Below are 18,328 nucleotides of genomic sequence, written 5' to 3' on the forward strand. Positions count from 1 at the left end.
TGTAACGTACCGTCATATGGAGTTCTGGAGAAAATGCAAAAAAAAAATTTGTTTTAATTACGATGAAAAAAACAACCATTTCTAGATCACAAATTTTGGACACTGATCATGTGTAAAACTTTGTAATTGTATGTATATTTTACCTAGAGGTCAAAGACATTTAGCACTTATTAAGTGAAGTACGTCTAATTAATGTTTTTGTGACTGGTGTTTTATCGACATACAGAGGTGATGGTTCATAGGTCAACCATTTGAAACCTACATCTTTTCAGTTGCCGGCCCAGATGTTTAACCACTGAGCCTCAGCTTTTACTATAATAGACCATTTATCAGGTGGCTGTTATTTTATACAGATTATCTACCCAATAAACTTTGTTCCCTAGAAACACGGGTTTGGAAAAGTCCTCATTATGCCGGCCAAGTCAAGCACTGCTGTGCACGAGAGCCCAGTTCTCCATTTCGATAGGAATGCCATGCTGAGAGCCAGAAAGAGGAAATGAAAGTGGGTCACATTATGAAATCATACCACCTGTGACTCCACCAAAAGGAAGACAGATAGGAGGAGAAAATCGAGGTCCTGCCTGACGGCACACTTAAAGGTCACATATTTTACACATTTCTGGAGTTTTATTTTAAGTCTTGATGTCCTTAAGAATATATATTTGCGGTATAAGTACCAAAAACCATCTCAATATATTTTTATAGTTCCTCTCTCAGAAGCTGTGCAAAGAACAGGTCGATTTTGGCCTGTCTAATTAAAGTTCATGAGCCTCTCTGTTGTCCGGCCTTACATGTTTGTGCCGAACTCAGACCCTGAATTGGCGACGACAGGAGACAACCAACCACCTCCTAAAATGTGCTTACAACAGGATGTTTTAGAATGGTAATTCATGTTTTTTTTTTTCAAACACCGAATGCAGTAAATACAAACCTGACCAGCCAGCGTTTGCGATCATGTGAACTTGAAGACACTTGTACAAATGCGGATGGGTGACATGAATGGAAATGATTCCAGATTGGCGATGTAATATTTGGTTTCTGTATTCTGTACTGTATTTTCCTGCGCTCAAACCTGCCAATCTAAAGGATAGGTAATTTGTGAATTAGCATAGATATTATAGTCTAAATAAAACAATTTGCAAATGTTACTATTATTACACTTGTATACAAAACTTTGTATTATGCTTGTTATAGAGTGTGTGACGTCACGTGCACTGCGGTTGTCACGGCGACCGTCACAGCCCTACTGTGCAATGATGTAGTTTCCTGACATCCAGACTGAACAGCGTTTTCGCGACATGTTTCCTTGTTGTTGTTGCTCAGCAATGGCATGGAGGCGATGTTGTCTGGGGGTTTGGCAAAAGGAGAGTGGGACTGTGGGCAGTGCTCGGGGTGGTGACTGAAGGTGGTGACAGTAGTTCTGAAGTCACCTTTTTACGGAAGTCACAACGGTTCGTGAAAAATCACAGCTACTTTATGCAGGCTGTGTGCATTTGACTGTTTTGAAACTTATATGGTAGTTACATAGCACCTTGACCTCAGTTATCATGAAAAAAGCCAGGAAATTTCAGTTTTGACAATATGGGACCTTTAAGCTATCGGCTGTGCTGAGAGGAAGGCCAAAGATGTGGCCGTTTGAGCAGCTTCCCATGCCCCCCTCTCCCGCCCTGCTGTGAACTGCTGCAGAAGTGTGAGGCGGGGTTTAGCTGTGTAATCAGCAGAAGATGTGTAGCAGAATAAAACTGCACTGGCATCACAGAACAAGAGCGCTATCCAGTGGACAATTGGTATATGAGAGAAAACGCAAAAGTACTGTTTACCTGATGGCAGGATATTAAAGTCTTTTAAAGGGAAATGCCAACCATCATCTTCCCTTTCACATCAATAAGACTTGCCCAGACTATAATCAACAAAGTTATTTAGAGAATAATTGCTAATAGACCACTGAATGATTAAAAATTAATTAATTCATGTACCATTACATCTCTGGTGTGCACTAATTTTCAAATATTCAATTGTCATAATTACAGCAGAAATATTTTAGCAAATATGGAGGCCTTTGAATATTGTGTTGGACAGCGAGGGGCCTTCAGGTCAACAAGAAACCTTTTCTCCTGACACTCTAAGACTCAAAGTGATGTGGGAAATGGTCTGCCTCAAAATGACAGGAACTCAAAACATACTTTACGTTAAATTGCAATGTATGCATACATACACCCTCAGCTTTCATGATGTTTGAAAGGCACTCACAATCACAGCCCTCCCACATGTGTTTATTACTTTAAAAGTGATGGAGGGACAAACAGAGATAGAGAGAGAAATGGAGATTGACAGATAAATGAAAAGATAGCCCTGACAAACTGCAGGCAGCTCTAACATTCCTCTCAGGCCTGTTGAGAAAGTAGCTGTGCGTTCAGAGTCCTTGACATGTTCCGCCTGCCAGCTGAAATCCACTAACACAGAGACGGACTGACAGCTCTCTGTGTCCTGGCACTGCCTCATACATTCCTCACAGCCCAACACTGATAAGACTGAAGACAAAATATCAAATGTACTTGTATCCAGTGTTGCAGAAGCTAGTGTGAAACTTGTCAAGCTACAAACTACTCTTGAAAATACTACAAGCTACTAACAAAAAGTAGGTGACAACATTAAACCTGCCTAAGGGGACATATCCCCCGTCTCATCCCTGTTATTATTTAGAATTAAATTAAGCTTTTGTTTATTACTGTGATGTAAAGCAAAATTTTTAGTCTTCAGTGTCACATGATCCTTCAGAAATCATTCTAATATGCTGATCTGTTGCTCAAAAAACATTTATTATTATCTATGCTGAAAACTGCTAAATATTTGTGTGGAAACCGTGATACTTTTTTTCCAGAATTCTTTGATTAAAGAAAATTCAAAAGAACAGCATTTACTTTTTTAGTTTTTGTTTTATAACTTTATAAATGTTTTGTAATATTATAAATGTCTTTACTGCTACTTTTGATCAATTTAATGCATAAAAGTATTATTTCTTTGCTAGTTTTAAAGCATCACTTTGGTCGTCATATTCACCCAAATGGGAAAATTTCACCTCACGTTATAGCAGTGGTTTTCAACCAGGGAGCTGGGGACCAGTAACTTAATTTAGATGCTAGAAACACACTAGTGTACACTATAATAATTTACAGTACCTGACTTTAGATTTTAGTAAGTTTAATGACTTTTCCAGAACGCTAAAAGATTCCTAATATTCCCAGGTTTTCCATGACAAAGGAAACCCTGGAACAACCCTGACCATTCCCAGGGTTTAACTGGGTTGACACTTTTTATGTTCCATGAAACTTGAATATAAATACAACTAGAAAAACTAAAACACACCCTAATTTATTAAACAAAGTCAAAACCTTGGTGATAAACAGCAACATTTAGCATTTTAATTTACTATTATGAAGAAGCACGACCAGTGAATCATTTTTCAGTTGTTGGGAAAAGAAGGTTATTACTGGAAAAGTTTATAATTTTAAAAACAGCTAAGCTACTATCATCACACTACTGAATAATGTAGTATCTCCTTTCAGCAGCCACTTGTAACAAACACTTGATATTCAATTCAGTCTGTTTTCTGAAACCTAGCTTTTCAAAGGCACAACAGGTTGTGATTTGTGATTCATATCCCGAAGGTATAAGCCCCATTTTCCCTGTTATCATTGCCAAAACATCATGTGACAGTGATATACCGGAATGCTGATTCATCTAGTTCTGCTAAACTTCCCTGACCCTGGTTAATCTTTGTTTAGGGTTCGAAGTGCTGAATATTTATAGTAGACATGATGAATGGCTGTCTCTGTTCTTGCCCTGACCTGACTAATTCCAGCTGAGTAAACCCCGCCAATGATAAAATACCATTAGTTTCACATACACTAGCATGGTTCATTATGGGGCCTCTGCAACTGCAAACCACTGACACCGCTGACTTTTTCCACAGGCCTATGGCGCCACCATGTGACCACTGTGGGGCTCAGAAATAGAAGTGGACAGAGGAAGAGAGAACTGATCCAGATCATGATAGTACTTTCATAAAGAGATCACTCCAACGATTGAATTACACATACACACTAGTGTATCCAGGCACACGGACTAACCTTTCTGCAGCGTGGGTTTGGGCAACTGAACAGAGAAATGTCTTTATCCAGCAGTGCTGGGAAGTTACAAAATGGACACCTTGAAAAGAAAGTGAGGAAAACAGTGTAGTTAAATCTCAAGTTTGTACAATTTCCAAAGCTTCGAATTGCATGGCTCTCGAAAAGCTGAAACACAGAACACTATAAGGATTACGTATGTGGATTACTTTTTTGTCCTTTTTGGAGCTTGATAGCTCTAGTTACTGTTAACTTTAATTGTATAGAAATGAACAGTCTGGACATTCTTCAAAACATCTCCTTTTGTGTTCCACAGAAAAAAAAGTCATATAGCTGTCTATCAACACGTTTAACTCACCTGACCAGTTCATCAGCACAGGTGGCGGCTACGGCCTCCTCTGCCTGTCGCTCGTAATATTTGTACAGAATGTTTTCAGGTAAAACTTTTTCCAGCTCACTCGTAGGGAAGGAACAGGTGCAGCTCCCATCCATACAACTCAACTCCGACTGTAAACAAACACAAAGAACCATTTTTACTTAATCTGAAGGCAAAATACACTGTAACTGTAAAATTCAGTGAGTGCTTGTGTTGAGTACCTACACCACCATGGAAAGGTTTGGGGTCAGTAAGATGCCTTTTTTTTTTAAATTATGCATTTAAGTTGATCAAAAGTGATTCTATTTTAAATAAATGCTGTTATTTTCTATTCATCAAGGAATCCTGAAAAAAAAAATTCATGGTTTCCACAAAAATATTAAGCAGCTTTACTGTTTTAAACAATAATAAGAAATGTTTGTTGAGCAGCAAATCAGCATATTAGAATGATTTGTAAAGGATCATGTGACACTGAAGACTGGAGTAATGATGCTGAAAATTCAGCTTTGCCATCACAGGAATAAATTACATTTTAAATTACATTAAATTAGAAATGTAAATGTGTTATTTTAAAATGTAATAGTTTTTACTGTAAAACTTTTTTTTTACCCTTTTTATTGTATTTTTGATCAAATATATGCAATCTTTCAAAAACACTTACCGACCACACACTTTTGAATGGTAGTGAATGGGTCTAAACACCATAAATTTCACTCCATTAGACATAAAATATGAAACACCTGCAAACCAATGATGCCAGCGCTTTAATAATCAAGGTGAATTTAAACAGTATACCTTTTGTTTATGATTATTAGAATGAAAATTAAACTAAGATGGGAGATAAACTGGGCAGCGCCTAAAAAAAGCACAGGGCAAATACGAAACCAAATTACAGTGGAATTTAAAAAATATGAGAACAAAACATGAACACTGTGCATAATGCCTGAAAACATTGTGACATAATAATGGCCGTGACCGCACATACAGTTTCCAGTAGGGTTGTGACGGTGAGGAAATTTTCCAACCGGTTAATCGACGTGTGACAACACCGCGGGGGCGTTCCCTCTTTTCCTCGCTTTCCTTCGGTTTTAAATAGCTTGCAAAAGCGCCGTGCGCATTTTACTTTCACTTTCGAATTAGCGGCAGGTCAATTGCTTGAATGCAACAACAAAATACAACGTCAAACTCACTTTAGCTTATATATAAAACATAGAACTTTTATTAACAAAACAAATAAAAATACACCATGCTATAGGACAGGCTATGCCTAATATAAAATAACAAATAACTTACATAAAGTTTAATAGGTATACAAAACTGGAAATAAGTAAACATGTATAATATATAACCAAGTAAATAAGAAACGTAGAATGTTTATTAACAAAACGAGTAAGAAAGCTTGGAGGCACGGCATACACCTTGATGTCAAATAAAATAAATAAATGACACAAAGTTTAAATAAAGTAAAAATCAGCAAACAATGTGGAACCAATTAAATAAGAAACAAATGTTAAAAAAAACTTCAAAAATCACGTTAGATAAACGGCAAAAGTTAACAGGCTTTTCAAAATCCAAAATATTGCCAAACAGGCGCTTTTGCATTTCGTTTCGAAACTCATCCGCGATCGTCTTGTCTGTCTCACCCCACTCTTCTTGTAAGTCAGCTCGACTCACTCTCCTCACTGGAGAAATTAAATCTGATCTGTGATGCAACTGTCGTTCGGCACGCTGCATTGAGCAGCCACGTTCAGTTTTTAATTGTAGTGTCTGTTCTTTTACTGAACTAAATTATTTTTATTACTATAAAAAAATCTAAACGACGGTGGGGTTCGGTGACGCGGTGGGCAAGTGACGTAACCGGTGTTGCGGCTTAAAGGGATAGTTCACCCAAAAATAAAAATTCTGTCATGATTTACTCACCCTCATGTCGTTCCAAACCTGTATGAGTTGCTTTCTTATGTTGAACAGTAACATAATATAAACAGTACTAATGGTATTAGTTAGATGTCTGATATGTTAGCCTATGTATTGTTATGCTATTATTCTCCCACAATTCTGAAAAAAAGAATTAGACAACCAAACAAAATATGTAATTTGAGTTTCTGACAAAAAAAAAAAAATTTTATGTTATAAATGATTCTATTTATAAGTGTCTAAAATGTTATAAATGAGTGTATTTAAAAATATTTATTATTTTAAATGAATTCATTATGTAGCTTAAAAAAAAAAAAAAGACTTGTTTCGTCCAGAGTTGTTGAACGAATCTCTTGAATGATTCAGACATCAAAACATGTAATAGTAACTGTTTGCCACCTACTGGCATAATGTAACATATACAATCTACAGTGGGTACGGAAAGTATTCAGACCCCCTTAAATTTTTCACTCGTATCATTAGTTCCAAAGGTTTATTACTCATTTTGATCGAGGCTGCCGCAACATCAGAGTTTATATCCAGATTAAAAACTTTTCTCCAAATACTTTCGTTATTATTTAATGTTTGCAACATAGAAATGTAGCCTACTGTGTAAGTAAACTGTTTGTGTAGACGGTTTCAAACATAAAGCTTGGCTACATGATGAGCGCTGCGCTGCTCTATCTGGATCAGCGGCTGCACGAAAGCAGGTTTAAATATTCTGATGTGATTGTGTTTTCAATGGTTTAATAGACATAGCGGAATCACTGTCATTTAGGAATAAGATCGCGTGTGTTTTAATAGCGATCGCGATCTTTTAATGATTAAATGTGCATACATATGAGCCTATAGCCTATGTTTTTTTTGTAGCCCATGTCATATTTGTACCAGACCTCAAAAGTAACCCGGGCCCAGGCCCGGGCGGCCCCCCGGCTTCCGCGACCCATAAAGGTAACCTTAGAGACTGAACAGTCTGAACAGATGACTTACCCGTCCTGAGCCAAAAACTGCCTCCTGGGCGTATTTCACCAGACACTCCTTGCAGAACAAATGGCCATCTGTACACTGGGTCATCTCCTCGAAGGCAAACTCCCCACAGCAGCAGCCACACTCAATCAACTGGCCGTCCTGAGAGCACAGGTCAAAAGTGTCACATGCTCTCAACACAAAGTTTAGTATTATAATCTACAACACATTACAAGGCTGAACAAGGTCCCTCTGATCTGCTTTTAGAGCTGGAACTGTCTGTTTTATACAATAATTTACAACTGTGGAAAGGGACAAAATAACTCTCACACTCAAAATTAAGTTTTTTTTAAATGATGTGGATTGACATGCGATTACAGGAGAATTTAAAGAACATAAACTGGCTCTTCACACCGACCTTTTGATACTGCTCTTCATTCACTTGCAAAGCCAATAGGAAATCTTCATGCTGAAAGTGGAGGGAAAAACCCTCGTAATTATTTCAACAATTAACAGCCTGTCAGCTCAGTTCACCACAACCCTATTTCTTTGGGTTATTGCAGGCGGAACCATCAGAAATAAATTGAAGTGAGCCGTGCCAAGTACCTCAGCCATTTCCTTGGCTTTCTGCTCGTAAAACTGCAGCTCTTCCAAGAGCGACGGCTCCAGTGTAGTCTCGTTACCGCGGCTCCATCTGCGATTCTTCTCCAGAAAGTACATCTTTCTCTCCAGTTTAAAAGAACCTGAGATGAACGAGATGCAGTGAGCATTTCACGGTTTACCTGGTTTTATTTTGCGCTTGAAAGGCATGCAAAAAACAAAGACATATGTAGTCACCCTGCTCAAACTTGAAGTCTATGAAGGCGCGCTCATTTGGCTCTCTCCTTCTCTTCTTCTTCCCTGAGGGGTCAGTGGAGTTCTCTTGCCACTTCTTGAGGGCTTCGAATAAGGCCTTTGAGAGTTACCAGAAAGATTAATGCCACACAAATGTCTAGTGGTCAAACAATATGGGATGCCAGTTTCTGGATAGTGACATTTACAGCTGCTCTGTGTAATTTCTCAGGTGAAAGAAAATGTGACAAAATAGGAATGATACTAATGACAACGAAATACATATCCATAGCTATTCTGCCAACTAGCAAACTAACCAACTCTAAAACAACTGCTTTTCAAACAGCCTCTTTATTATAGATTCAAACATGGAAGTATAATGTTATACAAATCTCACTGAGAATAAGCACCTCGTCCCTCAGTTTTGCTTTGTTGGCAAGTTTAGAATCTCCGCCCACACAGAGGTCACGGTCAAACCCAGAGGCTTGCTATTGGTCAGCACTGCGCATTTGTCTGTCCAGTGCACCAAACTTAAACCCAATGCAAAATTCACATTGGGAAATTTCTCTGCCACTTAAAGTTTATCACGCGAAACTGTTCATTGCGCGGGTGTCGCTCACTAAATTTTGCAGAGCAACAGTAAACGTGAATGCAACTTTACACTAAATAGTTGAAAATAGACCTGTATACACAGGTTTGTTTGGGAATAACATTTGCGGCCAGTTTATTGTGAGTGTTTCTGTTATTTACAAAATGTAATAAATTACTTAAATTTTTAAAGGTATTAGTGTATTAATCTTATATTAAGGTCGGTGACAACCAAAGGATTTAGTTAATCACAGTCATTTGTAACATTTAAATGTAGTGCACAAAAAAAAAAGTACGACAATTAAATTAAAACAATATTTCGATTATTTACAATTTTCCATAAAATACACACTGAAAACAGAATATTTTTCACCTTTCGGGTGATTGCATAGTGTCCTTTGAGGCAATTCAGGGCCCACTTGATATCCTGACAGCTCAACATTCTGAAGTCACCCATCAGCATGTCTGCAGCTTGAATGACAACCTCTGGGCCAACAGTCTTTAGTTTGACATAATCAAAATAATTTTCACTTTCCTGCATGACAGAGAAAAAGTAAATTATACCCTATTAGTTCAATTTTTACAATGCATTCATAGTAACAACATCAAATATATATAAATAAACTATGGATCTGATGAAAATATTGTGCAAACCTGCGTCTCAGAATCATTCGTCTCAAGAAGAACACTGCTTTGTGTCACAACTGAGTTTGCTTTCTTCGGATAATCAGGGTTTTCCAATAATATATTGCATATTCTGTGATAAATAGCCCAAACAATGTCTCACAAAAAAAATTAATTCACACAAGAACAAAATACATCGGAGCAAGAAATGTGCAGAAAAAGATTTGTGCTTACACATTTAAATCTTTCAGGTCACCTCTCTCTATCAGTTCTGCTACATATGCGTCTTGCACATCGGGGAAAAGGTCCATCTGAAAATGTCAAAACAAATCAAAATAAACCCCACCTTTAAAGTGCAATATGAATAGTCGGATACTGTAAAATGAGGTTCGGATACTACTCAGAAAACTCACCACCCCCTTCACCAGCATATCAATATCAAGGGACGTCCGGCCAGGGTTCTGCTGTATTACGGGTTCTCTGGGTGCTGACGGTCCAGGCCTCTCATTGTCTGCCAGTGCAGGGAAACGTGCAGGAGAGAGAGGGGCCGCCGGCTGCTCATCTCGCCTGATGTCTACTAGCACAGTCTCCTGTGGTGTCCGAGGCCTTTGTGTGGTCCTTTCAGTTCTCTGCCAGACAACCACTTCAATTTTGTTGCCCAAGTCTGACTGACCTGATTCAGTGGTGGGTGGAGCTGAAAAAAACAACTTGGCCTGATTCACCAAGTGTGCACTGGCTGAAGGGTCTTTAGGAAAGGGCAGTGAGTCCTTAACAGGCATTGGAGGTCTGTGCAAGGCATTTTCTCTAGATGTCGAGGGTACAGCATTCTGGTCTGTGGTTAAGACACCTATGGCTTGGTTTCCTAATGCAGGATGTGCGTTGACTACAGAAGGATGATGAGCGTGTGCGCTGGTAGGATGGCTGTTGGATCCAGATGCCTGGCTTGGGAAGGTGCTCGCACCCCACTTGGCAGCAGGTCGGATCAGCTCACGATGAGGTGAGGGCTGTGGCTGCCAGAAGGAAAGAGAGTGTATGAATAATATTTGAACAGGAACTGCTTATCACATTTTAGTGCAGTAATTACACATCCATTTCCTGGAAATCAGACATTTAAGCACTGAGCAGAAAGAACATTTCTCTGTAGTTGTCACTTTTCTTGAGAAAAAAATGCTTTATTTTCAAACCAAAAACAGTGCTGCTAAAAATTATTTAGACAATTAAGGAACACTTAAAAATGATTAATAACCATTAGACAGTAGACTTCAGAAGATATTATATAATTTTCACACCAGTATGGTATCCATGTTCAATATGGTTATACGCGCAATTGCCTACCAGTGTTATTTTAGTATCATTGAGTTTTTATCAAGAACAGTAAATAACAGTTGTCATTCATATATACATTTAGATTTTTTTGTTTTACTAAATTAGATATTCAAGTTTAACTAAATTAAAATGAAAAATGTTGTCTTGGAAACAAGTTGAAAAGTTTTTTTATATATATTTTTTTTTCCCCAGTAACAAAAATGTTTTTTTTTAATGGTTTTAAATTTAGCTTTAGTTAACTATAATAACCCTGTTGCCTACAAAATAACGCAAGGCTGTTTGATGCTAAATTTGTATTTTTATGTAACTACATTAAGATGAAGCTGAAAAGTAAATGAAATTGTTAATTTACACGCTTAAAGGATTAGTTTAACCAAAAATTAAAGAAACGTGTAGCGGAGTGCCAGAGTGTCTGTGTGGAAAGATCAAAGAACTGCGGATGTGTCCCCGACTTGGGTCCTTAACAGAAACGAGAGGGAATATTCATGATCTAAAACATGTAGAAAAATATAATATGCACTGTTGTTGTTGTTTTTTTTTTCATTATTAGTGAAAGTTAAGTGACGAGTGGCTAAGTATGGTGACCCAAACTCATAATTTGTGCTCTGCATTTAACTCATCCAAGTGCACACACACACACAGTACTGAACACACACACCCGGAGCAGTGGGCAGCCATATTGCTCAAGGGTCTCATCTCAGTCATGGTATTGAGGTTGGAAGAGAGGGCTGGTTATTCACTCAACCCACCCCAATGCAACTGCTTGCATGTCCACATTCAAGAAGTGTGTTCAGTGTAAAAAGTAAAAAAACACAAACCTTACAGTGCAACAAGAAAGATTCTCTTGAGGCAACTAAATATTACCGGTATTTAAGGCTATTCCATTTGTTGACAGTTACTGTTAAGTAGAGCCCGACCGATATATAGTTTTGCAGATTTTATCGGCCAATATGAGCCTGTCGCAGATATATCGGTATCGGCAAATATGCCGCAGATAAGACACCGATTTGAATTTTTTTTTACAGAGCATAAAATGCAGATAAAATGTTTGTGAATGGTGTAATTACGTAGTTTGTCCAGCAGAGCGTGCTCCATTATTTGCTACTGGCGACCTGGATGAAACGATTTAAAGGAGACATATTATGCCTCGTACCTGCTAAAAATCATCTGTTTTGGTTCTGATTATCATGTTTATTGCGCTGAAATCATGCGTTTTAAACCATATGAGTTTAAACTTCTTATATACGGTTTTCTGAGAGCACACATCCGAAGCACACGGACAGAAAGTGTCCACCACACAGCATGCGAGTACTAAACCAAGTTCTCATTCACACACAAGTTTATGTTAAAAACACATGAGTTACAAAAACAGTCGGTTATGTCTATGAAGGTAAACAGCTGGGAAATAAAACACATGTTTATTTTAGATCTGTGTGGCAGCAGCAATATACCGTAAATAAATCAATCAATCCACTGCTCTCTTGTCTCCTCTGAGGCTGGGACTCTAAACAGTGTTCTGTGCTCGTCTGTGCAGCCAAAGACTGAACAGTTAGCATGTTTTGCTCAAACTTTCGCCATGGCATTAGAGCTGGTACACCGTTGTTGCTTGCAAAATCAAAATGACGGCGCCGTGGGTGTGAACTTACAGATTAAGGGGCGGTAATATTATAATGAGATCCTTTTGCCACATCACCAAGGGAGCGAAATCAGACACGCTAATTTTTTCAGATGCTTGCAGAAAAAGGCTTCCCAAAACAAAGTTACTGGGTTAATCTTTTTCACGTTTCCTTGGTTGGTAGATGCACCGGGGACCTGATTATAGCACTTAAAACGAGGCTTGCTGCGATAGATGGTGTTTTCGGTTATACTGGTGTTAAGCCGCAACACCGGTTATGTCATTTGTCTACCACGGCATTGCCCCCCACCATTGTTTAGATTTTTTTATAGTAACAAAAATCATTTAGCCTAGTTCAGTTAGAGGACAGACACTTTTAAAACTAAACGCTCAATGCAGCGTGCCGAACCGTGCGCGAACGACGAAGAGTGAGAGTCGAGCTGACTGACATGAGTGAGGTGAGGAAGACAAGACGATGGCAGAAGATTGTTTAGAAAGGAAATGCAAAGGCGCCTGTTTGTCAATGTTTTAGATTTTGAAAAGCCTATTGACTGGACGTTTTTTTAAACATTCGTTTCTTATTTATTTGGTTCCACAGTGTTTGCTGATTACTTCATTTAAACTTTGTGTATTTTATATATTTTAGTTTACATCCAGGTGTATATGCCGTGCCTCCAAGCTTTCTTATTCGTTTTGCTAATAAACGTTCTATGTTACTTATTTATTTGGTTTCACAGTGTTCGCTGATTTTCAGTTTTATATACCTATTTAAACTTTGTGTAGCCCAATTAATTTGTTATTTTATAAGGCATATATGATGTATTTTTATTCGTTTTGTTAATAAACGTTTGAGTTTGACGTTGTTGTTGCTTGAATTGAATCAACGCCGAATTGCCGCTAATTTGAAAGTGAAAGTAAAACTGACACGGTGCTTTTTCAAGCTATTTGAAAGCGAAGAAAAGAGGGAAACTCAAACGAACTAACACCCCCCACCCCACCCCAACGGTGATACCGGTATTACCGGTGTTGTCACATGTCGATTAACCGGTGGGAAAATTTCCTCACCGTCACAACCCTACTTAAAAACTGGGAAAGTCAGATTTTCATAATATGTCACCTTTAAAGCGTAAGTGTATAGAATATCAATGAAACATTGAACTAGAGGTCTGCACCCGACCAGGTTTCTTGCTACGCGGGATTAAATTCCCGAATAAAGCACGGTAGCGGTCGGTAACTCTGGTGTAATTTGAATGGGAGCGGGCGTCTAACAATATCTGCATCTAACAATATTGTTAATATTTTTTCTGTAGAAAGACAAGCATAAATAGTAGTGAAAGCCAAAATATTAAATGTCACAGATGTATATTTATTGAGTAATCCACTATTTTGTAGAGGGGGGTCAAAACGACAATTTACAGGGGTATAAAAATGACTCTAGAAAGCTGGCAGCATCATTATTTTATTTTTACACAGAGATTGGTAGCTCTATTAGTCAAATCTGTTGACTTCAGCAATCTTTGTTTCATTATATGCAAACAGCAACCGTTCAAAAATGGCAAAAACATTTCTTGTGCTTCTTGCCTCAAGTTTGCTTGCCTGTAACTCAAGAAGTATTAAAGATATCTTAATATCCTTTTAGATTCTGGTTCTTAACAAACTTTCCTTTTGGTATCTTCATTTTAAAGGCCCTCGATGATTCAGTCCCAGAGATATGCAGATCTCAGTGCAGCTCCATGAGTAAACTGGACAATTGTACACATTTTCAGTGGTCAAAAACCAAATGTGGGTCATTTTGCATACAGCTGATTTTTTTTCTTCTAAAGAGGAATATCTGAAGAACAAATAATGTTGAAACTAGAAATGTATCTTGTGATTTTCTATCAACACAGCTGCATTGAGCGAACCTGAGTGCCATGAATAATCTTTTTTCGGTATCACTTTACAATAAGGTTCATTAGTTAACTATTTCAGTTAACATGAACGAAGAATGAACAATACTTCTACAGCATTTACTAATCTTAGTTAATATTAATTCCAACATTTACTAATGCATTATTAAAATCAAAAGTTGTGCTTATTAACATTATATTAACATTAGTTAATGTACTGTGAATTAACATGAACTAACATTAACAAAGATTAATAAATACTGCAATAAATGTATTGTTCATTGTTTGTTCATGTTAGTTAATACATTAAATTTAACTAATGGAACCTTATTCAATATATTTTAATATCTTTCTAGATTCTCATTCTTAATGAACGTTCCTATTGAAATTTAAGATATCTTTAACACTTCTTAAATTATAAACTTTTTTGGGCACTCAGAGAGGTGTGTTCCATTCCATTGTTTTGATAAGAGGGAAACAAGATACATTTATAGTTTCAGTATTATTTGTTCTTCAGACATTCCTCTTTAAACACAATAACTATCAGCTGTTTAAAATTGTACCTACATTGATTGTTACCAGCTATTGACCATTGAAAATGGGTAAAATTAAAAAATTTTGGACAAAATGTTTGAAAAAAGTATCAGCTGTATGCAAAGTGACCAACATTTGGTTTTTGACCACTGAAAATGTGAACAATTTACCAGTTTACTCATGGAGCTGCACTGAGATCTTCATATCTCTGGGACTGAATCATCGAGGGCCTTTAAAATAAAAATACCAAAAGGAAAGTTTGTTAAGAACCAGAATCTAAAAGGATTTTAAGATATCTTTAATATTTCTTGAGTTACAGGCAAGCAAACTTGAGACAAAAAAAATATATATATTTTTTTTTACTTTCATTGTTAGCATATAATGAAACAAAAATTGCTTCAACAGATTTTGCTAATAGACCTACCAATCTATCTGTAAAAAATTAAATAATGATAATATTTGCAATATACAAAATATACAAAGGTGAAATGCAGAGGAATTTTTTTTTTGTGAGTGCGTGTATGTGTGTCTAAGTGCATCTTCAGCTGCTTCTTTAAAGATGTGATGTCTGACAAAATTCTAATCAAATTCAAACAAAATTCTAACCAAATAGGAATAACATCTGTGCAAAAAGTACCAAAGTCAAATGCAGATGCATTCTTTACACTTTTTTCCATGTATTCACAGTTTTGAACAACTATCATGCAATATCATTGTACTGTTAACTATATACTGTTATAAAACCATATCACCAGGTCACTCGTGGGAAGTCGTGTCCTAATGGTTAGAGAGTCTGACTTGTAACCCAAAAGTTGCGGGTTCGAGTCTCGTACCGGCAGGGATTGTAGGTGGGGGGAGTGAATGTACAGCGCTCTCTCCACCTTCAATGCCACGACTGAGGTGCCCTTGAGCAAGGCACCGAACCCCCAACTGCTCCCCGGGCGCCGCAGCATAAATGGCTGCCCACTGCCACATGTCACGTCACTTTTCTTTACCGCAGATATGCATTGCTAAGTGTGTAGGGAGAAGTGAATACACAGGGACACTGTGAATTGGAATGCATCTCCAGTTACCTCTAAGATGCGCACATCCTCCTCCTCTTCATCATCCTTGACCACGACAGGGACATTTGGTACGAATTTGACAGGTTCGTCATCAGACTCCGACGATGAGGATATGGTTATGTAGGACGTCTTCGTCCTAACTCTTTTAGCTAACAAAATAACACAACAAAAGGGTTATGACATCCAGAATACCACTATTACTTACTATAAAGATGAAAGTAATGCCAAAATAAAGGCTTGGTGTCAATACCTCGACTGCGATGGGTGTTGAAACTAGCCAGGTGGATGACATCATCATCACTGGACACATCAGCCATGATAAGACACACAGACTCCCTGAGTCGTCCACCGTCTCTCTCTCACACAAACACCCATGCACACACACAGGAACCTGAAATGAGACAAGCATAGCGGCACATTAATACTCCACATGGTGAATTCATCATGCTTATGATATAAATACAGTCATAGTTTCTTCATGATGCACTTAGATTGGATGTATATGTGCGTGTGCTCCTAAGATTTCATTTCCCACGAAATGATGCAGTTTCCAAACAAGACTGACATTTTTAAAGCAGGCAAGACAGACAGATTCATAACAACATTATATTCATGACCATTATTCAGCTTGAGTTCATGTACAACACAAAAAAAATTGAAAGTAAAAGAGTCAGAAGAGTTAATGACCTTTATGAATGAGTGCATTTATATTTCAAATGAGTGCTGTCAATAAGTATCTCTGTGTGCAGAGACTTAGGTGCGTTTTTTGTTTTGTTTATCTATGATTCAAATCAAACGCACCTATGACACCCAAACATGCTGTGTAAGTAGTCTGCTCACCAGGTTTTGAAACACAGCCTGTTAATTCCAGTAGACTGCCATAACAGACTAGCTGATCTCGCATAGCAATGCTTAGAAACCCTGTTGATGTTATGATCATTCGTTTTCCTTTCTCTTTTTACACATGTGGACATTGCCAGAGAAGTAAAATATACAGTAAGATAGAAGAAACAAACAAATCTGTACTCGCTAAAGTCCCTAGCCAGGCTCAGCTAACGTTAGCTATTTGGCGTTAACCCCCCGCGCCAACTGACATCAGTTAAACAAGGCAGATTTTCATTATCAGCTGGGTATTTCATCTCAACTTAATGGCGAGGACAAACGAACTCTAATAAGACTACAACACACGAAGACTGCTTAATAAATTTGCACGTACCTCTCAGTCACAATATCCAGCACATCGAAAGCGTATGATCGCCGGATATCGAAACAAACGGCCAAAACAAGCCAGCGTGTGACGTCAGACGCACATGCGTCTTGCTGTAGGCGGAACCGCGGAGGGTCATGGGAGTTGTAGTTCTTTTCTGTTGTTTATTTCTGGATGCCCTCTAGGAGTCTCTGTTTTCCTTTAATGCAGTTTTACAATCACTTTGATGAAAATCTCGATGTAAATTTTCAAAACTCTAAATTCACCAACGATTATCAACTTGCATATTTTTCAGCACTCCAGACTTTTTTCCCAAGTGCTTGGCTACAATACACAGAAAATGTGTTGATTGAAAGTCATCACAACTTAACATCAAAGTATTACCATTTCAAAATGCAATTCACAAATGACATCTGAGGTGAATGTCTAATCATTTCATTACAACAATGATCTTACTATCATTTGAAATAACTGATAAGGGTAAGTAGCCTGACTGTTGAATTATTCTTAATTCATTGTTTTATGAAAACTGACAGACAATTCCATGTTTAGATGGACCTAATGAACGTTTCAGGATAATAAGATCCATTGACACTAATTACGTTCAAACATTTGGACTACATGATATATGGATATAATATTTCAACATTATTCTTTTCCAGACACTGTTTCTATGCTCCCATGTAGCCTACCACCTTTCTGGGTTTCCAGATTCGACATAGCTGTATGTGTAAAAGCCCATGTAATGTGAACCTGTATCCAAATCCACAAGACAGAGTTGGTGGAGATAAAACTGTACTGTACTGTATTTATTTATTTATTTAGCTATATTCTACATGAATATTAGCGAACTTGTCTTGCATATATTGTTTATGGCGATTTGCAGACAAATCCTTGCCATTATCTTTCTCTCTAGATACACACAGACAGACAGACAGACAGACAGACAGACAGATAGATCCAAGTCACATCCAAGTCAAACAAAGTCACCATCCTTAACTTTATTTCATGAAAATGGAAAATATGCTGGCTCTGCAGAGATGAACAGTGGGCAATTATGCTCAGACTCCCTTCGGATGCAACAGGCTCTCCTGCAAAAGGTGATGACTAAAATGATGAAGACATTTGAAAGTAAAAAGTTGAAATGCATGCATCGGATGGCCATGACTGGCGCCATATGGAAGAATGAACTTAAAATCTAAACATGGGATCTTACCAATGTAAACTGCTACCACAGTCGTTACTTCTCTAACTCAAAGAGAGGAAT

General features: G+C 37.7%; 1 protein-coding gene across 1 annotated transcript; it reads right to left on the reverse strand.

The window, feature by feature from the left end:
- Window positions 1–422: 422 nt before the first annotated feature.
- On the reverse strand, window positions 423–17,147 carry LOC107592461 (E3 ubiquitin-protein ligase RNF216-like). The gene is made up of 14 exons (XM_016281986.1): window positions 17,071–17,147; window positions 16,105–16,245; window positions 15,864–16,003; window positions 9,840–10,436; window positions 9,661–9,737; window positions 9,457–9,559; window positions 9,176–9,337; window positions 8,221–8,335; window positions 7,990–8,126; window positions 7,802–7,852; window positions 7,408–7,545; window positions 4,486–4,634; window positions 4,131–4,209; window positions 423–476 (listed from the first exon to the last, which is right to left on the reverse strand). Exons 2-14 carry the CDS (start codon window positions 16,169–16,171, stop codon window positions 423–425), a joined length of 1,869 nt encoding a protein of 622 aa, XP_016137472.1. The 5' UTR covers window positions 16,172–16,245; window positions 17,071–17,147.
- Between the last annotated feature and the right edge of the window lie 1,181 nt (window positions 17,148–18,328).

This window comes from Sinocyclocheilus grahami, unplaced genomic scaffold, assembly GCF_001515645.1.
Source record: "Sinocyclocheilus grahami isolate Dianchi unplaced genomic scaffold, SAMN03320097.WGS_v1.1 scaffold9.1, whole genome shotgun sequence".
In the NCBI taxonomy this organism is placed as follows: domain Eukaryota; kingdom Metazoa; phylum Chordata; class Actinopteri; order Cypriniformes; family Cyprinidae; genus Sinocyclocheilus; species Sinocyclocheilus grahami.

Bases quoted from the DNA above. Each gene is read 5' to 3' on its own strand.
- LOC107592461 (XM_016281986.1), bottom strand. From the start codon at position 16,171: ATGGCTGATGTGTCCAGTGATGATGATGTCATCCACCTGGCTAGTTTC. The intron at 16,004-16,104 runs GTATTGACACCA...TTATTTTGTTAG, and splicing joins CAACACCCATCGCAGTCGAG to CTAAAAGAGTTAGGACGAAG. The intron at 4,635-7,407 runs GTAAGTCATCTG...GTTTGTTTACAG, and splicing joins CAGTTTTTGGCTCAGGACGG to TCGGAGTTGAGTTGTATGGA.